Source organism: Hyperolius riggenbachi, chromosome 9 (genome assembly GCF_040937935.1).
Source record: "Hyperolius riggenbachi isolate aHypRig1 chromosome 9, aHypRig1.pri, whole genome shotgun sequence".
NCBI lineage: Eukaryota > Metazoa > Chordata > Amphibia > Anura > Hyperoliidae > Hyperolius > Hyperolius riggenbachi.
Window position 1 is genome coordinate 62,539,901 of NC_090654.1, and position 24,232 is coordinate 62,564,132.

At 44.8% G+C, this 24,232-nt stretch overlaps 1 protein-coding gene across 3 annotated transcripts in view; it reads left to right on the top strand.

The window, feature by feature from the left end:
* Nucleotides 1-24,232, top strand: part of RNF123 (ring finger protein 123) — a 119,116-nt gene that overhangs the window by 20,057 nt on the left and 74,827 nt on the right. For all 3 annotated transcript variants that reach the window (XM_068252920.1, XM_068252921.1, XM_068252922.1), the window contains exons 4-19: nucleotides 5,960-6,039; nucleotides 8,366-8,463; nucleotides 8,569-8,623; nucleotides 9,661-9,746; nucleotides 12,187-12,273; nucleotides 12,375-12,442; nucleotides 12,525-12,650; nucleotides 13,710-13,824; nucleotides 13,938-14,042; nucleotides 15,086-15,211; nucleotides 15,285-15,377; nucleotides 16,196-16,269; nucleotides 17,941-18,058; nucleotides 19,323-19,422; nucleotides 19,499-19,560; nucleotides 22,385-22,456. In XM_068252920.1, the coding sequence (XP_068109021.1) occupies nucleotides 5,960-6,039; nucleotides 8,366-8,463; nucleotides 8,569-8,623; nucleotides 9,661-9,746; nucleotides 12,187-12,273; nucleotides 12,375-12,442; nucleotides 12,525-12,650; nucleotides 13,710-13,824; nucleotides 13,938-14,042; nucleotides 15,086-15,211; nucleotides 15,285-15,377; nucleotides 16,196-16,269; nucleotides 17,941-18,058; nucleotides 19,323-19,422; nucleotides 19,499-19,560; nucleotides 22,385-22,456 (1,465 nt within the window). The remainder of the gene's footprint in view (nucleotides 1-5,959; nucleotides 6,040-8,365; nucleotides 8,464-8,568; nucleotides 8,624-9,660; nucleotides 9,747-12,186; nucleotides 12,274-12,374; nucleotides 12,443-12,524; nucleotides 12,651-13,709; nucleotides 13,825-13,937; nucleotides 14,043-15,085; nucleotides 15,212-15,284; nucleotides 15,378-16,195; nucleotides 16,270-17,940; nucleotides 18,059-19,322; nucleotides 19,423-19,498; nucleotides 19,561-22,384; nucleotides 22,457-24,232) is intronic.

A 24,232-nucleotide genomic window follows, 5' to 3' on the forward strand; every position in this document is an offset into this window, starting at 1 on the left:
TACCACAGTTCCTTGAAGGACATCTGAAGTAAGGAGGCTGCTGTATTTATTTCCATTTAGGCCCCATTTTACACTTGCATTGCAAGTGTACATTGCGTTACCCTGCTTTACCGCAGAGTGACGCAACTGTAATGCAAGTAAATGGCGCCATTCACACTTAATGCATATTTTTGTGATGCGCTGGAAGTATCCAATCTACCGCCATCTTGACGCACAGCCTGCAGTGCATTGCACTGAGCGGGGGGCGGCGCTATGCATATGACCCTGTTACTGCACGCAAGGTTATCTGATTGTAGTTTTTTGTGTTGCGTTGGATGCGGCAGGAGCAGCTCACTGCAACGCAAAAACCTAGTGTGAAACTGGCCCTAAACAATATCCATTGCCTAGCTATTCTGATGATCTCTTTGGCTGCAGTAGTGTCTGAATCACACACCTGAAACGAGCATGCAGCTAATCTAGTCAGACTTCAGGCAGAAACATCTGATCTGCATGCTTTTTCAGTGTCTATGGCTAAAGATATTGGAGTCGTATGATCAGAAGGATTCCAAGCAATTTGCATTGTTTAAACGCGATTGGTATGATGCGCTATCTGTCCCAGGAGAGGACGTCAGGATGTGTGCTCCTAATCCATTGATAGGTTTGATGCAATGAATGTGTTTGCATGGCTGCACTATGCATGTTACAGGGCCAGAGTTAGGACACCTATGTATACCTGGGTACTTCTGCGCAGTATAGGTGACTAAGTATAAGAATGCATTCTTCTGTGAACTAAGACCCCGGCTTTTAACTTAGCTGTAGGGATAACAGTGGTGCCTGGATGAGTGAATCTGTGAATGCATTTGTTTGAACATTTGCATGTGAGAGTGCGAAGGATTAATAGATTTTTGCTGTTTTCTAGCCACACCCCCTTCAGCACCTCCCCTTCCTTAATAACTTATTTAATGTCCTAACTAGATGCGATGTGCCTGGATATATGTATTTTGTTTTTGTTACTGACCCCTGTGGCTAGGGTCTAATTCGGTGCACTCCCTCCTTCCCCTGTATGTTTGTCAGCATGCACACAGCTTATGCTGGTGTATGTGCATGGTGCGTATGGATACATTACGTTAGCTCCCTTGTGCGATTGGTATGATGCGCTATCTGTCCCAGGAGAGGACGTCAGGATGTGTGCTCCTAATCCATTGATAGGTTTGATGCAATGAATGTTTGCATGTTGGCACTATGCATGTTACAGGGCCAGAGTTAGGACACCTACGTTTATCTGGGTACTTCTGCTCAGTGTAGGTGACTAAGCATAAGAATGCATTCTTCTGTGAACTAAGACCCCGGCTTTTAACTTAGCTGTAGGGAAAACAGTGGTGCCTGGATGAGTGAATCTGTGAATGCATTTGTTTGAACATTTGCATGCGAGTGTGCGAAGGGTTACTGATTTTTGCAAATCTGGGCCAGGACACTGTCTGCATGGAGTTTGTATGTTCTCCCCATGTTTGCATGGGTGTCTTCCCACATTCCAAAAAACTGCAGATTGGTAAATTGGCACTAGACTAAAATAGGAACATTGTAGTCGAACTTTGTAAGACGAGAATTTAGAATACTATCGATACCCAAGTGTTCTAAAATGACAGTGTGCAAATAATGTCTAAGTAGCTGTGTAAACATTTTCCTACTTTTCATGTTAAATATCAGAGGCAAAAGCTGTAATTGATTGAGGGTAGGATTTAGCTATATTGGGACAAATCAATTGCAGAAGGGGTGTCTGCTTCAATGCACAGCCAGTGTTGCATATCAGACTACAGAAAGCAAATATCAAACATATCAAACTCTGAAAGCAAAAACAGTATGAAAAAGCTGTGACAATTAGTTACATTTCCTCTGCTCTTTTCAGACAGGTCAGTCAGAAACACAGGACACAGAAGCTGCAGCTGTTGGGAGCTCTCTTCTCTGTCACACAATGAGCTACACATAGTTAACTGACCAAGTGTGAGGGGAATTTCCCCTCTCCTCATGGCTCAGTGGTCAGTTTTGGTGTCAGTAAAGTTCGAATGTATATTGATAACAGTAAACAAAGAAGTTGCTACTAAAATGTATACACCAGTACTTAGCAGCACTTCCCAAACAATTCCTGTGTCTATTGAAAAAAATATGTGAATCGATAGTATTCCTTTAACTATGGTAGCGATTTAGATTGTGACAGTTTGTGTCACGACTATATATACAGCGCTATGGAAAATGTCACCGCTATATAACTTGTAATATTGTTTACCTCCTTTTGAAATGGCATCACTTGACACAATCCAGATTCCTGTAGTTTACAGCATACCTGACAGAGGAGAGTACCTCACAGTCTGGACCTCTTGCTAAGGCCACATACACACATCAGACCATAGTCTTTGGAAAATGAAAGATCACAGACCAATTTTACCCCTTTCCATGTAGTATGAGAGCCATACCTACACAATCTATTCTATGGAGCTGAACTCCCCATCAGACAGAAATCTTTGCAAGATGCTGCACACAAAGATGCTGTAGACATTCAAAAGATCAGTATCTGCAAAAGATCTGTTCCTGCCAAAGATCCGTTCCTGCAAAATGCATTCATAGTCTATGATATCTGCAGATCATCATACACACCTTGTTTAACCTTCCTGGCGGTAAGCCCGAGCTGAGCTCGGGCTATGCCGCCGGAAGGCACCGCTCAGGCCCCGCTGGGCCGATTTGCATAATTTTTTTTTGCTGCACGCAGCTAGCACTTTGCTAGCTGCGTGTAGTGCCCGATCGCCGCCGCTATCCGTCGCGCCGCAGCCGCCCCCCCCCCCCCCCCCCAGACCCCGTGCGCTGCCTGGCCAATCAGTGCTAGGCAGCTCTATGGGGTGGATAGGAATCCCCTTTGACGTCACGACGTCGATGACGTCATCCTGCCCCGTCGCCATGGCGACGGGGGAAGCCCTCCAGGAGATCCCGTTCTTTGAACGGGATCTCCTGATCGCCGATCGCCGGCGGCGATCGGAGGGGCTGGGGGGATGCCGCTGAGCAGCGGCTATCATGTAGCGAGACTTTGTCTCCCTACATGAAAAATAAAAAAATAAAAATTAAAAAAAAAAGATTTGCTGCCCCCTGGTGATTTTTTTTTTTTTAGCAAACCGCCAGGAGGGTTAACAGACATTCATCTGCAGATCAGATCCACCAAGATGGATTTTCAGATCTGCAGATGATTGTCTGATCTGCAAATGAATGTCAGTTATACAAGGTGTGTATGAGGATCTGCAGATCTCATAGACTATGAATGCAATTTGCAGGAACGGATTGTTGGCAGGAACAGATCTTTTGCAGACACTGATCTTTTGTGTCTGTACAGCATCTTTGTGTGCAGCATCTTGCAAAGATTTTTTTCTGATGGGGAGTTCCGCTACATAGAATAGACTGTGAAGGTATGGGTCTCATACTACATGGAAGGGGGTAAAATTGGTCTGTGATCTTTCATTTTCAAAAGACTATGGTCTGATGTGTGTATGTGGCCTTAACATGTATGTTGGGGTGTGGAGCAGAAAGGATTGAAGGGCCTTAAGGCGCATACACACATCAGACTATAGTCTTTGGAAAATGACAGATCACAGACCAATCTTACCACCCTTCATGTAGTATGAGAGCCATACATACAGTCTTTTTTCTATGGAGCTGAACTCCACATCAGAAAAAAATCTTTGCAAGATGCTGCACACACAGATGCTGTACAGACACAAAAGATCAGTATCTGCAAAAGATCTGTTCCTGCCAAAAATCCATTCCTGCAAATTGCAATGATAGTCTATGAGATCTGCAGATCATCATACACACATGATTTAACTGACATTCATCTGCAGATCAAGCAATCATCCGCAGATCTGAAAATCCATCCTGGTGGATCTGATCTGCAGATGAATGTCAGTTAAATCATGTGTGTATGATGATCTGCAGATCTCATAGACTATCATTGCAATTTGCAGGAATGGATTTTTGGCAGGAACAGATCTTTTGCAGATACTGATCTTTTGTGTCTGTACAGCATCTGTGTGTGCAGCATCTTGCCAAGATTTTTTTCTGATGTGGAGTTCAGCTCCATAGAAAAAAGACTGTGTATGTATGGCTCTCATACTACATGAAGGGTGGTAAGATTGGTCTGTGATCTGTCATTTTCCAAAGACTATAGTCTGATGTGTGTATGCACCTTTAAGCAATCACCAACTAGCGTTTGTACGTTTATTCATACTGGGAAAAGCTAACACTAGCGATACGCAGGTCCCTAGTGGTTAGATCTAGGAAGTGATTGATTACATTCTGATTAGATATTAGTCAGGGAGTAGCGATCAATTTGACAACTTATACAGGAGCTCTTCATAACAGAAATCTGATCATTATCAAATCGCAACCCCTACTGTCAAGTTACTACCAGTCCTCTCCTTGCCCAATCCATCTATATTTATTCCCACACCCATCCATGCTTTTTTCAGTAAGCTTTACAAACTCCATCTTTGGTTTAGTGATTGGGCTTGCAGTGGTTAGTTTGCCTGTGGCCACCTCAACTCATTTTTACTTTAAAAAAAAAAATGTATTTTTAGCACTTAGAATAATTATGGAAAAAATGTCATCTTCTGTTGTGCATTGGTAGTCGATACCAACAACAACATATGTAAAATGCTTTTCTCCCATAGAACTCACAGCCCATAGCTATGTCTCAGATTAGTATTCAAGGACAACTGAAGTGAGGCTGCCACATTTATTTCCTATTAAGCAACACCAGTTTCCTTGCTATCCTGCTGGTCCCCTGCTTCCAATAATTTTAGCCATAGACCCTGAACAATGCATGCAGCAGACCAGGTGTTTCTGACATTATTGTCAGATCTGACAAGATTAGCGGCATGCTTCTTTCTGGTGGTTTTCAAACTCTACTGCAGCCAGTAGAACAACAGGACTGCCAGGCAACTGGTATCGTTTAAAAGAAAACAAATATGGCAGCCTCCATATACTTCTCACTTCAGTTGTTCTTTAAGTTGTAGGGTGGAATGTTTTACAGAGTAAAAATGTGTCCGTAAGTGTCTGACTAAATTGGTGGCTTTTCATTTTTGTTTTAAACGCCTCGTGGGTTGGAACTGTCTTAACTGAGTCTGGAAGGGAGCTCCAAAGGGAAGGGACAGCATGACAGAATGCTTAACTCTAAAAGGCTTTGAAGTGGACTCTGGGGGTGACCAAGTTATGAGATCCTGCTGATCATAGGTTGTTGGTGGTGTGTGAGAGTAAAAACAAACTGAATGTTAATAGGGCCAGTCTTGAAGTGGATTCTCCATTTTATGGGTAGCCAGTTGAGTGAGCAAGGCCCCGTTTCCACTATCGCGAATCCGCATGCGTCTTGCGTATGCGGATTCGCATAGACAATATAAGTGAATGGGCCTGTTTCCACTTATGCGTCTGCGGGAGCGTTTTATTGTGCAGAGAAAATCTGCACGGAACACCCTGCAGAATTCGCCTGCGTGTGGAATGCAGGCGAATCGCACACAATGTATTTAATAGGGAAATCGCATGCGTTTTCCCCATGCGTTTTTTGCCGCGAATTCGCATAGGTACCAATGTAAATTCACACAGGCAGTGACATGGTTAAATTCGCATATACCCTCACCTATGCGAATTCGCGGCAAAAAACGCATGCGCAATCGCATCCGCATGCGATTTCATCAGCGGTGGAATCCAGGCGATTCCGCACCGCAATAGTGGAAACGAGCCCCAAAGGATTAATGTCATGTGGCAATGGTGAGGTTGATTTATAACAGCTTTGCAGCCGCATTCTCTATAAGCTACCTTTTTTTGGAAGGCCTGTTGTTGACTTGACTGCTACTGATGTGCTGATGGTAATCACTATTCGGTTTGCTATATTATCTACAGTTCCTGGAGTCATTTAAACATTACTTCTCCATGTGCTCCTGTCCAGGAAACCCCTCACCTTCCAGAACCTGGAGGAACGGCTGGACCGGCTGCTGTCTGGTGGAGAGACCAGTGAGGATAATTCAGGTGAAGAGACTCCGCATTTCATGATGGACAATTAGCAGGTCACATCCTCATCTTTCTGCCATTGATGCTCCCTCAGAGCCCTGTACATGTACTGGCCTGAGCTTGTCATGCAGTGAATGATCTGTGTAGCTACCCCATTTTAGTTTATTGATGTTGGTTAAGCTCAGAGATCATTTCTCTTTGGTTGTTCTTTAGTGCCAACTAACGATACAACCTTGATTTTACCATCATACCTCTTCTGTGTAAAGGTGGCCATTAATGATCCAATCTTTCCCAATCTGTGTTGTATAAAGGTGCCCATAAACTGTAAAATTTTTCACTAAATGCAATCTTTCGATGCGATTTGAACGATCATAACTAATAGGAAGGCAATTATGGATTGTTCACATTTACTGAACGATTCTTTATTCAAGTTCGATCATATAATCCAACTTTCGAATCAATTTTATCCTATTTAGCAATTGACCAATGAATTGTTCCCTATCGATTGCCTTCATAAATGGTGAGTTTTCTATACAATTCGATCGTAAAAATTGCATCAAAAGGTTGCATTTGGTGAAAAAAATTGTACCATCAATGGGCACCTTAAATCTGAGTGATTATATTAAATGGATAATTTAGTCAGTCCCAAATGATGTTCACTAATGATCCTATCTTTTGTATATAATATATGGGATTGCCTAAATTATCTATATATAGAGTGGGTACAAAAATCATCCGACTCCAGTTTATGAAACCACCAACTCCAGGTACCCAAATATAGCTCCAACTCCCCTGCCCTGGCCGGCATTGGAGGAAGGGGGGGGGGGGGGGGAGAGACGGACGCATACAACAGGAAGGGGGGGGTTATGATTGGAAATCGCTGTGCAGTCAGGCAATAGTTCAGGGGTGTCCACTGAGTGACTAGCGATCTACTGGTAAATCGCAAAGGACTTTTGGGTAGACCCCACACTGCCGCCTGACGTATGCATCATATTCTTTTTGTCTTGGATGAGCTTAGTGCGATAGGTTGTTGAGGTTTTGCACAGCAGTTTTGAGGATTATGATGTTGTAAGGTGGAAGCCACACATTTAGAAGCATTATGTGCTACTGCTGACTACAGTTTTTCCAGACACTGAACATAATATTGTAAGCATGATATTGTGACTCTATTTGGTCAGCACTGCTCTATTTGGCTTTCTGAGGAGGACTATTATATGCATCTAATTGACTTAGGTCGGCTTGTGGTAATCACTGATGGACCGCTGCTGTGCATGTACTTCCACTCCACAGCAATCCCATGCTGTCCAGGGCTGTGGAGTGGGAGCATTTCTGGGGTTCCTGGAGTGGGTAGTTTCATAGACTGAGGAGACAGACGGATGATTTTTTGTACCCATTCCATAGCCCAACAAGGGCTGCGGAGATGAGGAGTCAGAGCAATTTTTGGTTATCTGGAGTTGGTGGTTTCATAAACTGAGGATTCAGAATTCGAGTCGGATGATTTTTGTACAGCCCTGATGCTGGCACATGCTGTGATGTCACTATCTGCGGAGAGTCACATGGTACAGGTGTTTACGGTGATGCCAAAAACCGGAGGAGGCCAGGATTCACATCGGTGGATAGGTGAGCCATTAACACTGCACACAGGCACCGAGGGAGGGGGCACTTATACCTTATTACTGCCGCGCACCTGATCGAGCTGAGATTTTCCCAGCATTCCCTATCAATCCTTCCTACTGATTTCTGCCTGAAATAGAAAGATCGATCAGGCAACCATGTTGCGGCATCAGTTCTCTTCCAATTCGATTAAATTATCAAAAGGTCGATCGGTCTGCAATATTAAAGAGAACCTGTACTGAGTAAAATTATTTAAAATAAACACCTGCGGTAACTTCAAATGAACATTACATAGTTACCTTGCCATCAGTTCCTCTCAGAAGCTCGCCATTTTCTTCTTACAGTGATCCCTTCCAGTTCTGACAACATTTTGTCAGAACTGGAATATATCAGTTGCTGTCAGTTACAGCTGAGAGGAGAACTGATGTGTCCATGTTTCCCTATGGCTCAAGTGGGCAATGTTACAGTTTAACAGTGTGCTGACCAGGAAGCTGTTATGGGGTAATAGCCATTTTCAAAATGGAGGACGGAGAATTCCATTGATCACAGTGGACAAACAGGACGCGGGAGAAGAAAAATAGATCGAGGAGTAGACTACACAGGAGGTAACTATGGCCTGTGTATGTTTATTTTGACTTTTAATTTTCAGTTCAGGTTTTCTTTAAGTGATGTATGGGCACCTTAACACAGTATTGTGCAATAATACTTTGGCATCTTCTCTCGCCCACAGATCAGACAGCGGAGGGGCGCCTGGGACCCGCCACTGTGGTGCTGGATCACCAGAGTGGGTTTGAGGGGCTCTTATTGGTAGATGATGATCTGCTGGGGGTGAGTATATTGAGCTGTGTCTGATCAGTGATTGTGCTCCTATTGGTCAGTGCACACTGATTATATGCGCTGCTTGCATTGGCTGACAGTCTCCTCTTCCTGTAGGTTATTGGACACAGTAACTTTAGCTCTATACGGGCAACCACCTGCGTGTTTAAAGGTAGGTGAAACTCGAAGGTCCACCACCTCTCCCTTTCACCACTGGATGCAATGTAACTGTCGTTTAAAGGACAATTGAAGTGAGAAATATATGGAGGATGCCATATTTATTTCCTCTTAAACAATACCAGTTGCCTGGCAGCCCCAGTTGCCTGGCAGCCCTATTGGTCTGAATCACACCAGAAACAAGCATGCAGCTACCATTGTCAGATCTAACAATTCTGACACATTACATGGAGGGTGGCCCAGCAGGTGGAGGCGCTTAGAAGAATTCCAGTAGAGTTCATGCTGAAATCTGCCTGCAGCGTGTGATCAGGCAATAGATCTCTCTGATCAGATTCAATCAGAGAATGTACAATCTGATGGCCATTGTCTAATGCAGGGGTCTCCAAACTTTTTCGGTCAAGGGCCGGGTCAACGTACTTCAGACTGCTGGGGGCCCGGAACATACATAAAATGATGTTGGGAAACATTGAATCTAGGTATTGATTTTCCCCCAAACATGCCCGGAGGAGAACTCCCAGCAGCAGCCATTCAGCCCAAAGAACATCTTTGTGCACCAGACAGTGAAGCAAACCCAGGTGACCTGCCGTCCAGTTAGACAGCAGAGTCACCTGATGTGGAATTGGATTAGAAGCCAGTTAATTACTGCGTGCAGTGGCTTCTACAGTATGTGGATGGTGTGATGCCAGCACTGCTATTCTATATGCGGGCCGCCGATATTTAAAGGTGCAGTGGGCCGCATATAAAAATTATACATTTTTGTGTTTGGAGGCCAGTGCAAAAGCCTCAGGGGGCCGTATTCGGCCCTGGGCCGTAGTTTGAGGACCACTGGTCTAATGTATGACCACCTTTACAGTTTGTGTTTTTATCGTACCCTCTGCCAGTGTGTTAGGGAATATCACTTTCCCCAACTTGTGTTGTGGTGTTTTTTTTTTCTTGCTTTATGATAGCATGATTTGTGAAGTGTGGAGTATTAGAAATCTTCCTATAAAAGCTTACAGCTCCTCTTACAGTTCTGCTCTCTGTGTCTCCCAGGAAAGTGGCTGTATGAAGTGCTGATCTCCTCGCAGGGACTGATGCAGATCGGATGGTGCACACTGAGCTGTCGCTTTAACCAGGAGGTCAGTGAGTCTGTACATGGCTGTTCAGTGCCTCTACAGAAAACGAGGTGGCCACTGCCATGTGAAGGGAGGGCTGGTACATCGCAGGAAACTGACACACAATGGCAGGGCTGGCACAATGCAAAGAGTTTTTAACATTTTAAATTCCCATTAAACCACTTTTCATAAATATATATTTTTTTATTTATATAGCGCTAAAATCTTCCGTAACGCTGTACAAATTAAATATTGGGGAACATAGAAACACGAGGAGTTCAAAGCACTGTTCAATCAGGATATCCAGCAATATAGATGCATACATAGTTGATGTGTGGTTTGAGACATCACCAATATTGGTACACTTTCTTAGGATAAATTACAGTAACATAAGAAACAATAGGAGGAGGCCCCTGCCCTTGCGAGCTTACATTCTAGAGCACAGGTGTTAAACAGGGCAAATGCAGCCCTCCTTGCCATTTTATGTGGCCTATGAGTGCTTCCAATGTCCATCATTGTAAGCAGCAAGAGGAAGAGCGCACACTACCTTCCTGTCTGGAGTTGCACTTTGTCTACTGTGTTTCTGATTAAAACATTGGCCTCAATTCACTAAGATCATGCTGGAGATAAGGCAAGAGAAAACTTACCTCCACACAGTAAGAGAGTTATCTTATCTCTTCATTCCTTATGTTACCTCTTCTGTAGCTAATTTACCTCCTCTGTAGTTATTTTCACATGCAGTTAATGAACAGCCTGTCTTTAACTCTGGAGTTATTTTAAGGATTAAGGAGTTAACTTAAAGACAGAAGAGTTAACTTTAGGTTTGCCTGAGGTAAAATGTTTCCTGAATACTACATGCCTTATCACCATGGTAACAACTCTAGAAGAGTTATTAAAGACAGGAGATAAGCTTAGTGAATTGAAGCCATTGTTAGTTTTAGCCTGGGTGCAGCAATAACTTATGGCAGTGTTTCGCATACCTGTCCTCGTGACTCCCCAATGGTGCATATTTTGCAGGCAGCCTCACCTATGCACAGGTGGGGTAGTTAGTGTCTGTTACATGGAATCCAACTGAGACATTAATGACCCCACCTGTGCATAGGTGAGGTTGCCTGCAAAATATGCACCGTTGGGGAGTCACGAGGACAGGTTTGAAAAACACTGACTTATAGTACACCCCCTAACAATTTGCATCGGGCCTCCACCTTCAATCCAAACCCTGCCCCCACCCCTTTCCTTCAATAACTGGTAAGACACACCTACATACCTTCCCCCTTCACACATCTCCCTACATAGCAAAGTAGCGCAGCGGAGCAGTGTAATATTTACCTGCTCCAACGATGCATTGTCTCTTCTGTTCTTCCTGTCAGTCTCATATTCTGTGTTTCCAAACCTCCTTCTCCCGATGACATGACATTCCTCAGGGAGGGAGAGGTATGCAGAATAGAGTATGTGGCTGGCAGGAAGATCAGAGAAGACCTAAAGTAGCACTGGAGCTACTGGGCTACTCTACAGAGGGGTGAGGAGAGCCCGATTCCCCCCCCCACGCTAACTATAGTTTTGGGGGTTAGCGGATAAGGCAATGAAAATCCACTGTGATCAATTTGCAATCCAGTGTGTGTGTGTTTTACATGATTGTGTAGGTACACTTGCTTACCTCAGTAGTAGAAAGCCTCTGGATAGTCCATAGGCTTACATGATCCTCCTCGAGCCGCCTGCTCCAGCGCTGGTTCCCACTAAACATATTCAACAAGAGCTTGTTGATTTTCTTGTGGCCATGCTCATGTCTGTTTGAGAACATTGGTACAGGACATGCTTGAATACGAACACGGTGATTCCAGCACTGGAGACTTGGGCGCAGCCGGCGCCACCATAGGCCATAAAAGGAATTACGACTATAGCAGCGCACAGGGAGTAACTTCGGCGCCGTCAGAAGACTGAACTGAAGTTACTTTTAAAAACACAATGATTCAGCCTCCAGCAATTGCTGGAAGGCAAACTATTTCATTCCCCAGCATCCCTGGCAGCCTGGAGGGGGAATAGCATTTAAAATGGCCGGGAACTTGTGCAGCAGCAGGATCTGCCATATACCGGCTGTATCCTGCGCCCAAGTCTCCCGTGGTGATATCTCTCGTACACACTTGAGTACGATGTGCACCTTCCCAGTAGAAAGAACCCGATTGCGCTTTTTCCTCCGTTCCTCTGGGCATGGCTGGGAGCACAACTGCGTAGAAGAGGATCCCAGGCTGCAGCTGTGGTCTTGAGGAGGATCTGGAATGTTCTGGACCAAGCAGAGCTTTCATACTACTTGGGTAAGTATCAAAATCTAATCCTTCATCCCCCGTCACAGGTTTGCTTTAGATAAAATCCACATCACAGTTCCATATTGGTCCACTGTTGCACTCTGTTATTAGCTACCATGCTGGTAAGATACGGGCTGGACTTTCGTGTTCTGTTGTTGCAGGAGGGTGTTGGGGACACACCAGATTCGTACGCGTATGATGGACACAGAGTCCGGAAATGGAATGTGACCACTACAAACTATGGCAAGGTGAGAGGATGCAGTGCATCAATACAATGCATTTAGAGGTACATGAGCAGAGAAACTAAGACTTTCTCATCTAATGTCTATTTTCTTGTGTCTCGATAAAGTCTTGGGCTGCTGGGGACATCGTCAGTTGCCTGATAGACTTGGATGAAGGGAACATCTCCTTCTGCTTGTAAGTATGGGGCACATGACCAGTGTTCTCTGTTACATCTCTGTTATATGAGGTAAATCTCGGGGTTCTCCTTTCTCTGCAGAAATGGCGTGAGCCTTGGCATAGCCTTTAGTGACATCTCTCGAGGATCTGGTATGGCGTACTTTCCAGCCATCAGCCTTTCCTTCAAGGAATCTGTAGCCTTTAATTTTGGTTCTCGCCCTCTGAGATATCCTTTTATCGTAGACAGTTAAGTATATGATTAGTATGAGTTCTATCTTACTTTGTAATATCTGAGATGGATGAACCCTCGGGGCCCTGTTTTGTTTTGCCTATCTCCATGCTGTGTGCAAAGCCAGATTTATACCTTATGTGCTCCTAGGCTAAGTATGCTGAGGCTCCCCTTTTTTTTTTTTTTTTCTTTTTCTTTTTTTTTTTTTTTTTCAGCAGTGCCCCTCCCATTCCATGTGCAGCCTCTCCTCCATGTGTATCAGCCATTTACTGTAGGCGTTGGGCTGGATAAGGCGAACCTTGAAGAAAAAAAATAGAGACACCAGGACCCCGGATGGTGTAGAATGTTCCGAGGGTATGGAGATCAAGTAAGTAGGAAATGTGGTACTCACAAGATTGGGTTGCAAGGCAAGCAACCACTAATTGCGCTTGTGGAGGATAACCGCCTTCAAACAGGAACGGGTCACCGCCTGTATAGGTCGCTCCCTGCAGAAAAAGGCCTGGGGCCCGAGGAGGACACCTCTTCTGTGGGAAGGGGGGGTGTATGGAAAGACACACAGTGGAGAGGCGCCCAGATATATATAAAATTAAAAACAAAAATGAGGTGGCTTACCTTATTCACAACACCTCTTACGGTACTGTAAGAAAATACCTTATGTAGCACAAGGCAACACGTTTCATGAGATCCAACCCACTTTATCAAGCTAATAACTGTGCCAGATGAAGTTAATCATCTAGCATCAGTTACCTCATGTTAAAGAAACTATTTTCCACTGTATGCCTTTCCGTGTACTGTATGCCTCTCTTTCATAAGCATCATTGGGTATCATTTTCCCTTTTTTATGCGCTGATCCCCATTTTCCGCCTCCTCTTTCATGTTCAGGTGCCTCATTGTTTTGCAGCTGCTCAAGGCCTGACTGTTTGCCCTTGGTATTATATCTTTTTTATCTGGAGTTTTTAGTTGATGGTGGGCAGCATACTCTGCTGGGGGTACTGGGTGCACCAGTATGTTAGGAGGGTGGAGTTGCCCTTGTTTTTCCTTAACATACACAGATACATATCCAGTGGAAGGGTACCGCCCCCTTCAAGACCCACCAACAGCTGACCTGCTGAAGTCCCAAAGGCTTCTGGGATACTTAAAGAACGTGCTAAGTACGGCAATAGATACCCAGGTATGTGCAGTCACAGATGTCTTGGTGCAGAGCCACCTGGGGAGTCATGTAATGCTAAATTACTTAATGTTAATACCTAAATAATGTTTCCTCTATTTGACTTTGTTTTCCAGGAGGGGAAACTGGTAGAAAAAGACCCCGCTGTCTGGCAGCTGCAGGGGGATCCCACCGTTCTGGTAACACTGGCCCATATATTCAATCACTTTGCCCCTCTTATGGTGAGTCCCCAGCTTTACCCTCCCTTAAATAATAACTGAAGTGAGAATAATATGGAGGCAGCCATTTATTTTAAATAATACCAGTTGCTTGGCAGCGCTGCTGATCTATTGGGCTGCAGTAGTGTCTGAATCACACCAGAAACAAGCATGCAGCTAATCTGTCAGATCTGACAATGTCAGAAACGCCTGATCTGCTGCATGCTTGTTCGGGGTCTGTGGCGAAAAGTATTAGAGGGAGGGCTCATCAGGATGTCTAGGCAACTGGCATTGCTTAAAAGGAAATAAATATGGCAGCCACCATTTCCCTCTCGCTTCAGTTGTCCTTTAAGCAATGCTCTCTACTTATCTTTAGAAAATACTTAGCTACTACTGTTTAGTTTAATTCCAATCTGCATACAGTTTACATTACAATTATAAAATCTTTTCCAAGCTTTCTTAATTAGGACTCGTCTCCACCCTTGCTTGGGTAGACTTTGCCTCTATCTACCCTCAGGTAGCCCTTACCTCCAGCCATTCTCAGATCATACCCACTCTCTCCCAGGTCATCCTCAGCTTCACACTCTACCGGGTAGTCATAACGTTAATTCTGCTCCACCTAGTTCATGTCATTCTGCTCCGTCCTGTCCCCACTAGACCTCTGCTCGGCCCCCTCCTGGCTGGGTAGCCCTCTGCTCTGCCCTCTCCCGGGTAGCCTTTTTCTTTGCTCTGTTCCAAATAGCCCTCTGCCCTGCCCCATCCCGGGTAGCCCTCTGTTCTGCCCCATCCCGGGTAGCCCTCTGTTCTGCCCCGTCACCTTCACAGCAAAGGTATTTGTTCCTAAGGAATATAGACCCCTGGCTGAAGTGTGTCTGCAGTGTAGGGCAACTGTGTTTGTTTTTGTTTGTAAGGAAAGCTGAAGAAAATGTTGACCTTTCCCACCAGCTCTACAATTATTCAGAACTGTCAGTAGTGTGGTACATTGCCTATACAGCAAATTGTAAAATGTGAGGTTATTACTTCTGTAATAAAGTAATTACTCTGTTCCCGATGTGCTCTGTGTACAGTGTAAGGTATACCTGGTGGAGGATGTCTTGATGAACTATCTGCTCAGTATATTGGAGGGAGGGGGTGCAGTGGGAGAGCACCCCTTAATCCAGCATCTTCTGGACCTCATGTGGCTTCTGATGGAGGTGAGAGTTCCCCCTCTAGTGGCCGGCTGATGGAAGAGCCATGCATGCTAGTAACCTTTTTGTTTCCTGGCAGGACTATGAGATTCATGAGTGTCTGAAGCAGCTGATGATGTCTCTCCTCCGGGCATACCGCTTCTCCCCGATTGTACCAGATCTGGGCCTGCAGGTAAGTGTCAGGTGCAGGCGGAATGGGAAATGGCAATTATTTTTAAATCCTAAGTTTATTACTTAAATATCCTGGTTTCAGCATCAGAAACACTTCCTATAGCTGTATATTGCTATGTAGCCCTGCCCTCGCCTTCCTACTGAGACTAGTCGTAGGCTGTTTATTTTTAAAAAAAAATGTCATTTTGGGTGCAGTTCCCCTTTAAAAGACAGATGCAAGCTGCAAATAAAAAAAAAACTACTTGCCTGGGGCTTCCTCCAGCCCCTGGTAGCCCTCCTGTGCCCTCGCCTGTAAACGGCGCAGTAGATGTCGACCTGGCGAGGTCGGCATCTGCAACGTAGGGGACTCTAGGCCACCAGCTGAAAGCGGAGCTGTGGTGAGGGCACAGGACGGCTGCCAGGGGCTGGAGGAAGCCCCAGGTAAGTAGATTTTTTTTTTTTTTAATTTGCTCGGACCTTCCCCTTAAAGTTGACCACAGAGCTAGATTATAATGATGCCATAGATTTTAAAGTTTTAGTGTAGTATTTATAAATGTTTTTAAAAGGACCTCCCCCCCCCCCCCCCCCCCCATCCAGAATAGGTAGCCAAGGTGCAGTAGATGCTCCTGAACCAGAAGGCAGAGTAGCACCCATATAACCGACAGTGATGTTTCAGTGAGAACCCCTTGTTCACCGGAAGGTGCAGCAGCTGAGCTGCTCCCTATTTCCAGAAAGGGAGCTCACACTGTCATAACACAGAGGGGATGATACATATGGGATGTAACATGTAGAGACCAGCTAACTTGTTTTATTTATTTGTGAATGTGTTTTTATTTGAAGATTCACTACCTGCGCCTGACAATCGCCATCCTGAGACATGAAAGGTCTCGGAAGTATCTGCTCAGCAATGTTCTGTATCCTTTAAGTGCATAATATGAGAAACATGTCAATGCCTGTGTATGGGTGGGTATGTATAATCCCTGTGCAGTGCTCTGAGAATTGACAGTTTGTGATGCTGGCATTGCAGTGCCACATTATATGTCACGTATAGCCCCAGTTGGTGCTGGGACACATACAGTGGGATGCGAACGTTTGGGCAACCTTGTTAATCGTCATGATTTTCCTGTATAAATCGTTGGTTGTTATGATAAAAAATGTCAGTTAAATATATCATATAGGAGACACACTCAGTGATATTTAAGAAGTGAAATGAAGTTTATTGGATTTACAGAAAGTGTGCAATAATTGTTTGAATAAAATTGGGCAGGTGCATACATTTGGACACTCTTGTCATTTTATTGATTCCAAAACCTTTAACACTAACACTAATTATTGGAACTCAAATTGGCTTGGTAATCTCAGTGACCCCTGACCTACATACACAGGTGAATCAAATTATGAGAGAGTATTTAAGGGGGTCAATTGTAAGTTTCTCTCCTCTTTTAATTTTCTCTGAAGAGTAGTAACATGGAGGTCTCAAAACAACTCTCAATTGACCTGAAGACAAAGATTGTTCACCATCATGGTTTAGGGAAAGGATACAGAAAGCTGTCTCAGAGATTTCAGCTGTCTGTTTCCACCCTTAGAAACATATTGAGGAAATGAAAAATCAAACTTTCGCATCCCACTGTATGACACATTTGACACTCAAGGCAATGCTGTGTTCTATATGTCTTGTGACATATTATTCAACAAAGGTATGAAGTGCATAGACTAAAGTGGTACATGCGTGCCGGTCATTAAAAAGATTATAATAACTGGAAACTGGATGATCAAAATATGAAAAGTGTTTATTAAGCTAATACATAACAAGTTAAATTTAAAAGTGCATGGGATGACCACCCCACCATACACTATACCAAAGGACACTCACTCAAGGCACCAACTACACAAGGACCGTATTGAAGCTAACGTTCATAGATGGAATGATGGCGGATGCCGATAATGGTGCAACAATTGTTCATACGCATGTTGTTGATGAAAGACTTAATTTTTGCATGTATGCACTTCAGACACCATCCAGATCCAGTGTAAACATGCACAGAACAGAAGGGAGCGGAGGAGGGGGACAAAGAGCAGTGCAGTGGTGGCCTGGGAGTAGCCACGGGCAGCTTGCCAGGCAGATGGGGCCTTTTTATTGTTCCCTGTATAATGTCAGTTGGGTGCACATGGCAGCGTGATATCCGATGTGAGCAGCATCTATTTATATCTTGTGACATATTTATTTCCCTAGACTGTGCTGTGCTATAGCATATGACTCATTTGTGACCCAAGGCAGTAATCTGCTATGTGCTCTGGCACACCGTGTGTCATGTGTCCCTCTACTCTAGGCAGTGCTCTGTCACACTGCGTCACGTGTCCCATTGGGCAGTGCTTTGTCAGACCGTGCCTCACGTGGGACTCTAAGCAGTGTTCTGCATGAGTGATCCAGGGCAATGACCTGCTGGTTTCCCCGGTTTTATGAGTGATTTTGCTTTGGAAATGTAGGATTGGCTGGGTCAGTAACCTTTCCATAAACATTACCCCCTGCTGCAATTAGAGCAATGGGCACCACTGAGTGTAATCTTTAACCCTAAATGTTGTAGATTTGATGTTCTGCGGTCCGTTGTCTTCTTCTTCATTAAGAGTCCGCTGCGGGTGGAAGAGGCTGGTCTGCAGGAGCTGATCCCAACCACATGGTGGCCAAACCGCTTCAACAAAGAGGTTAATGGGAGATGGATATATACATGTTCCCTGGCATATGTATTCCTTTACATAGATCTGACACATTCCATCATGTTGTATAGAGATCACAGATCTATTCACATCAATCCTTGAACACTAGAAGGCAAGGCCACAAAAGGCCATGGCCTAGGGCACCAGGAAGCAAGGGGCGGGTTGCAGGCAGGCACACTCGTGCAGGCAAGCTGCCAAACATGTGAATTGCAGCAGTCAAACAAGTGTCTGGGACTCAGGGAATGAAGAAGCAGCAAATGTGGGCAGCTTATTGTCTGTGACCTAAGTTGTCACTCATCATCACCATCGGCCGCTCTTCAAGTCCAACTCTGCCCTCCATCCAGCTCCAACCTGTCAGAGCAGAAAGCATCAAGTTGGCCCATAAATGGAATAAAAATTATAACCATTCCGATCATTTAAGATGTAATCGATCCACAAAACAGGTTGATAAAATGATTGACAAATTGATCGTTTGTAGTCAAATGGCACCATCAACACTGTCCAATCAATCGGAAGGTTAATTGTTAAAAAAAATGGCATAGTTCACAAGCATCTTTAAATATATTACTGAGATCAATAGAAGTGTGTGCGTGTTTAGGGGGTTTGCTGTTTATCAGGGGGCAGCTGGTGATAGTGGCCTCGGGCGGTAAAAAGTACAAATCTGGCACTGCCATCGCCCCCTTAACACCCCGACACACACCCTTATGTTTCCCCAGCACTGTATATGTAGAGTATTGATGCAGCAGTAGCCATGCTTATCTCACCTCCATCCATCTTCTACGGCTCACCTCTCGCTCTACTCCCTGGTTCTCCTCCATTGCGTAATTACATGCAACATTAGGAGAAAGAGATTTACTGGGAGCAACCTGTGAGCTGGAGAGGATGGATGTATATTGCTGGAGGCCAGCAGAGGTGAGATGACCAGCTGGCCAATACTATGCATATAATAGGGTTGGGAGAGCACAGGACAGGTGGCCATCAGGGATGCTCTATTGAGGAAGGAGGTAGACCACCAGGGAAGCCACATAGTGATTCTGGTGGGAGGGCACTAGACACCAGGGAACTGTATAAGGTATGGAGGTGGCCACTAGGCTTCAAGGTTGGTTCGTGATTTGATCCCAGTTTCGTTGTTGTTGTATATGGTTTCCCCACAAGACAACAGCTCAGATCTGACTCACTTGTATTCTGAACACTGTGTCGTCAATATGTCATACTGCTTATATTCTGAGCAACAAATACATGTGCTTCCCAGGGCAAAGAAATAAAAGACCCCACAGAGGAGAGTGGGGAGGAGCGGCTGAGGCGGCGGGCATATGAGCGCGGCTGTATGAGGTTAAAGAAACGCATTGAAGGTACTGACTCCCACCATTATTGTGTAAATGACCTGGATGCTGTTGGGTGTGAGAATAACTGTCTCTCTTATCTCAGTGGTGGAGGAGCTGCAGGTTCAGATTCTCAGACTCCTACTCAACAACAAGGACAAAGGTGGGGTAAGTCTGGGTCCCTAAAAGTCGCCTCTGTACAACTTGTTTCTTACTTTGATGGGGGGGGGGGGGGGGGTCACAGGACAGTCAAGCAATAGTTCCAAACCTCCCCACATCTGGAAGGTCTAACTTTTTCAGTGTGGGTTATTCGGACACAAAATCTTAGGCCTCGCTCACATCAGGGCCGTTTCTGTGCCCTTTTCACAGCGCACTGCCCTGTGCGTTCTGCAAGCTATTGATTTTGTCGTGTAATTAAATGTGCCTCGTTCACATCTTTGCGCTGCGCTGAGCTGCGTTACAAAAACATAGCGTAGCTCACATATCTGTGTGTTGAGCTGTAAAACGCACATCAATGCAAGTGAATGGGTTTGCTTCTTAAGCGTATAGAAACGCATGCAAGCGCATAGAGGCGCATACGTTTTTTACCCCTAATTGAAAAGAAAAAAAATTCCATATGAAAACAAAGTTTTATTGACAGCTGCTACAATAAGCAAAACATGCTTAAAGGGAAGGTTCAGGGAGTGTGAAAATAAAAATAAAAATCCATATACACTTACCTGGGGCTTCCTCCAGCCTGTGGCAGGCAGGAGGAGCCCTCGCCGCCGCTCCAGGATGCAGGATGGGCTCCCAGGCTGTGAGGGTCTCCAGGCGAACACAAGGAATCCAGCACAGGAGATTCGGGCGTAGCCGGCGCCACCTTAGGCCGTAATAGGAATTACAGCTATAGCAGCGCACAGTCAGTAACTTCAGCGCCGTCAGCAGACGGCGCTGAAGTTAATTTTAAAACACTGTCATTTGGCCGCCAGCAATAGCTGGAAGCCGAATCGCATCATTCCCCCTATCCACGCGGACCTGGAGGCGGAATAATATTTAACGCCGCCTTATTTCATTTTTTCCATTAAAACAGCATTAAGAAATGTTTGAATGGCATTTAAATTTAAAAATAAATGGACTGCTGTCAAGGGGAACTTGACACGTGGGCATTCTTGTGCTTTTGTTAAACACTTTTTTTGTACCAGAACAGTAGACTGCTTTACATGAATCCATTACAGGGTCACTTTAATATGGCTAAGACAGCCTACGTCTGTAAAATAAATACAACTGTTTTTGTGCACATGAATCGCTAACCTTTTAATTAATCTTTACTATTTTCTGATATGTCCCAGGGGGTCACACCTAAATGCTGGGTACACACTATGAGATTTTATGGTCGATTTAGTGTCAGATCGATTATTTCCAACATGTCAGTTTTGCTTTCTGATCGATTTCCGAGCATTTTCCGAGCGATTTCCTATTATAGTTAACGTAAATCGATTGGAAAATGCTCGGAAATCAATCGGAAAACAAATCGGACATGTTAGAAATAATGGATCTGACAGTAAATCGACCATAAAATCTCATAGTGTGTACCCAGCATAATGACTAGTCGAGGTTTGTTGGAGCACGAATATCCATTGCAGTCCAACTGCAGTCTTGTTTTTTAGCTACACAAACCCCGTGTAGGTGACATAGAAGGAGCAGTAATAAGCTGTAAAACCTTTAGAACTTCTCACCTAGGCTTAGGGTCTATTTCCACTAGGATAGTACATTTAAAGGGACTCCGAGCAGTGCAGAAACTATGGAAAGATGCACATCATTTTAAAGCTCTCTTTCTCCTCTTTCCAATGATATATAAAGTGCCGCCCTACGCCTTTTAGTTTTCGCTATTTTCGCGATTGAAATTGCAGCGGCCGCAATTTCGATCGCGAAAATAGAGAAAACTAAAAGGCGTAAGGCAACGATTTAGGGGTCGTCAGAAAGAGGAGAAAGAGAGCTTTAAAATGATAACCATCTTGCCATAGTTATATTGTATTACACAGGGCGACTTTTTGTCAGTCAGCAGCTGCATTCAGCAGAATTGAGCTGCTGACACTGGGGAAAGTGTCGTCCTGTATAATACAATATTACTATGGCAAGATTGATATCATTTTAAAGCTCTCTTTCTCCTCTTTCTGACGACACCTAAATCGTTGCCCTACGCCTTTTAGTTTTCTCTATTTTCGCGATCGAAATCGCGGCCGCGGCAATTTCAATCGCAAAAATAGCGAAAACTAAAAGGCGTAGGGCGGCAGTTTATATATCACTGGAAAGAGGAGAAAGAGAGCTTTAAAATGATGTGCATCTTTCCATAGTTTCTGCACTGCTCGGAGTCCCTTTAACGTATATTTTCCCATATGTGATTTTTTTTTTTTTGTTTGTTTTTTTTTTTGTTTTGGTGTGCTAATTTTCATATCATTTCGAGAGACAGAAGCGTGGAGCAGAAATCCGAAGCATAGAAACCATATTTTTTCTGCATTGCACTACATGTGAAAATATGCATTCAATGGAAATGATTCCATTGACATATATTGGTTTCATTCTTAATGTGAAAATCACATTGTGAATTTATACTATGTGGAAACGAGCCATTATGCCTGGTACACACAATGCAATTTTCCATTAGATTAATCGATAATTTCCTAAAGGAACGATCTGTTTTCCGATAATTTTTCTGGTCAATTTTGTAGAGAAGTGGTCGGAAAATCAATGATAAAATGATAAATCAGATCAAAGCTGCCGGAAAAAAAATGATTCCACCGTCAATCTGAATGGGAATTGCATTGTGTGTACTAGGCATTAGTGAGACTGGTGAAAACAGTAGGGAACGGTTATCTTTATCTTCTAATTGTAAATAAAGATAAGGTGTCCAGAACATCGATTTTGGGTTTTAAGATTTACATGAAGTTGATCATTTTTAATGTAAACTGAAGTTCTTTGTAACCTATCACAATTGCTGCTGTCTGTATCACAGGGCGAGGCTTCCCGATACATCTTCCTCAACAAGTTCCGCAAATTCCTCCAGGAAAATGCCAGTAATAGAGGGGTAAGTAACCCGTGTGGTAGCAGGGTATTGGCTACTGTTGTGCAAACGTGTGCCCACCCCCTACTAGAATGGTTTTGGTTACAAAATTAAAAGGAATGTAAGGTGGGTAGGGTGTGTGTAGTCAGTCTATAAGTGGTGTAGTCGTGTGATGGCTGGTAGAGGGGTGTGTGGTCACAAGCCGTAAGAGGTGTGGTGTGATGGCTGGTAAAGGGAGGTGTGGTCACAAGCCGTAAGAGGTGTGGTGTGATGGCTGGTAGAGGGGGGTGTGGTCACAAGCCGTAAGAGATGTGGTGTGATGGCTGGTAGAGGGAGGTGTGGTCACAAGCCGTAAGAGGTGTGGTGTGATGGCTGGTAGAGGGGATGTGTCACAATCCAAAAGAGGTGTGGTGTGATGGCTGGTAGAGGGGGTGTGGTCACAAACCATAAGAGGGGTGGTGTGATGGCTGGTAGAGGGGATGTGTCACAATCCAAAAGAGGTGTGGTGTGATGGCTGGTAAAGGGAGGTGTGGTCACAAGCCGTAAGAGGTGTGGTGTGATGGCTGGTAGAGGGGGGTGTGGTCACAAGCCGTAAGAGATGTGGTGTGATGGCTGGTAGAGGGAGGTGTGGTCACAAGCCGTAAGAGGTGTGGTGTGATGGCTGGTAGAGGGGATGTGTCACAATCCAAAAGAGGTGTGGTGTGATGGCTGGTAGAGGGGGTGTGGTCACAAACCATAAGAGGGGTGGTGTGATGGCTGGTAGAGGGGATGTGTCACAATCCAAAAGAGGTGTGGTGTGATGGCTGGTAAAGGGAGGTGTGGTCACAAGCCGTAAGAGGTGTGGTGTGATGGCTGGTAGAGGGGGGTGTGGTCACAAGCCGTAAGAGATGTGGTGTGATGGCTGGTAGAGGGAGGTGTGGTCACAAGCCGTAAGAGGTGTGGTGTGATGGCTGGTAGAGGGGATGTGTCACAATCCAAAAGAGGTGTGGTGTGATGGCTGGTAGAGGGGGTGTGGTCACAAACCATAAGAGGGGTGGTGTGATGGCTGGTAGAGGGGATGTGTCACAATCCAAAAGAGGTGTGGTGTGATGGCTGGTAGAGGGGATGTGTCACAATCCAAAAGAGGTGTGGTGTGATGGCTGGTAGAGGGGGTGTGGTCACAAACCATAAGAGGTGTGGTGTGATGGCTGGTAGAGGGGATGTGTCACAATCCAAAAGAGGTGTGGTGTGATGGCTGGTAGAGGGGGTGTGGTCACAAACCATAAGAGGGTTGGTGTGATGGCTGGTAGAGGGGATGTGTCACAATCCAAAAGAGGTGTGGTGTGATGGCTGGTAGAGGGGATGTGTCACAATCCAAAAGAGGTGTGGTGTGATGGCTGGTAGAGGGGGTGTGGTCACAAACCATAAGAGGTGTGGTGTGATGGCTGGTAGAGGGGATGTGTCACAATCCAAAAGAGGGGTGGTGTGATGACTGGTAGAGGGTGTGTGGTCACAAGCCATAAGAGGTGTGGTGTGATGGCTGGTAGAGGGGGTGTGGTCACAAGCCATAAGAGGTGTGGTGTGATGACTGGTAGAGGGGGTGTGGTCACAAGCCATAAGAGGTTTGATGGCTGTTAGAGGAGGTGTGGTTACAGGTTTTTATAAGGGATGTAGCATGATGGCTGAAATAGGCTGTGTGGTCACAATCTACAACTGGTGTAGTCTGACGGCTAGTAGAGGAGGTGTGGTTACAATGTGAGTGGTGTAACTTGATGGAAACTGGGGTATCCACCTTAATAAAGAAAATAGTCTGGATGAACA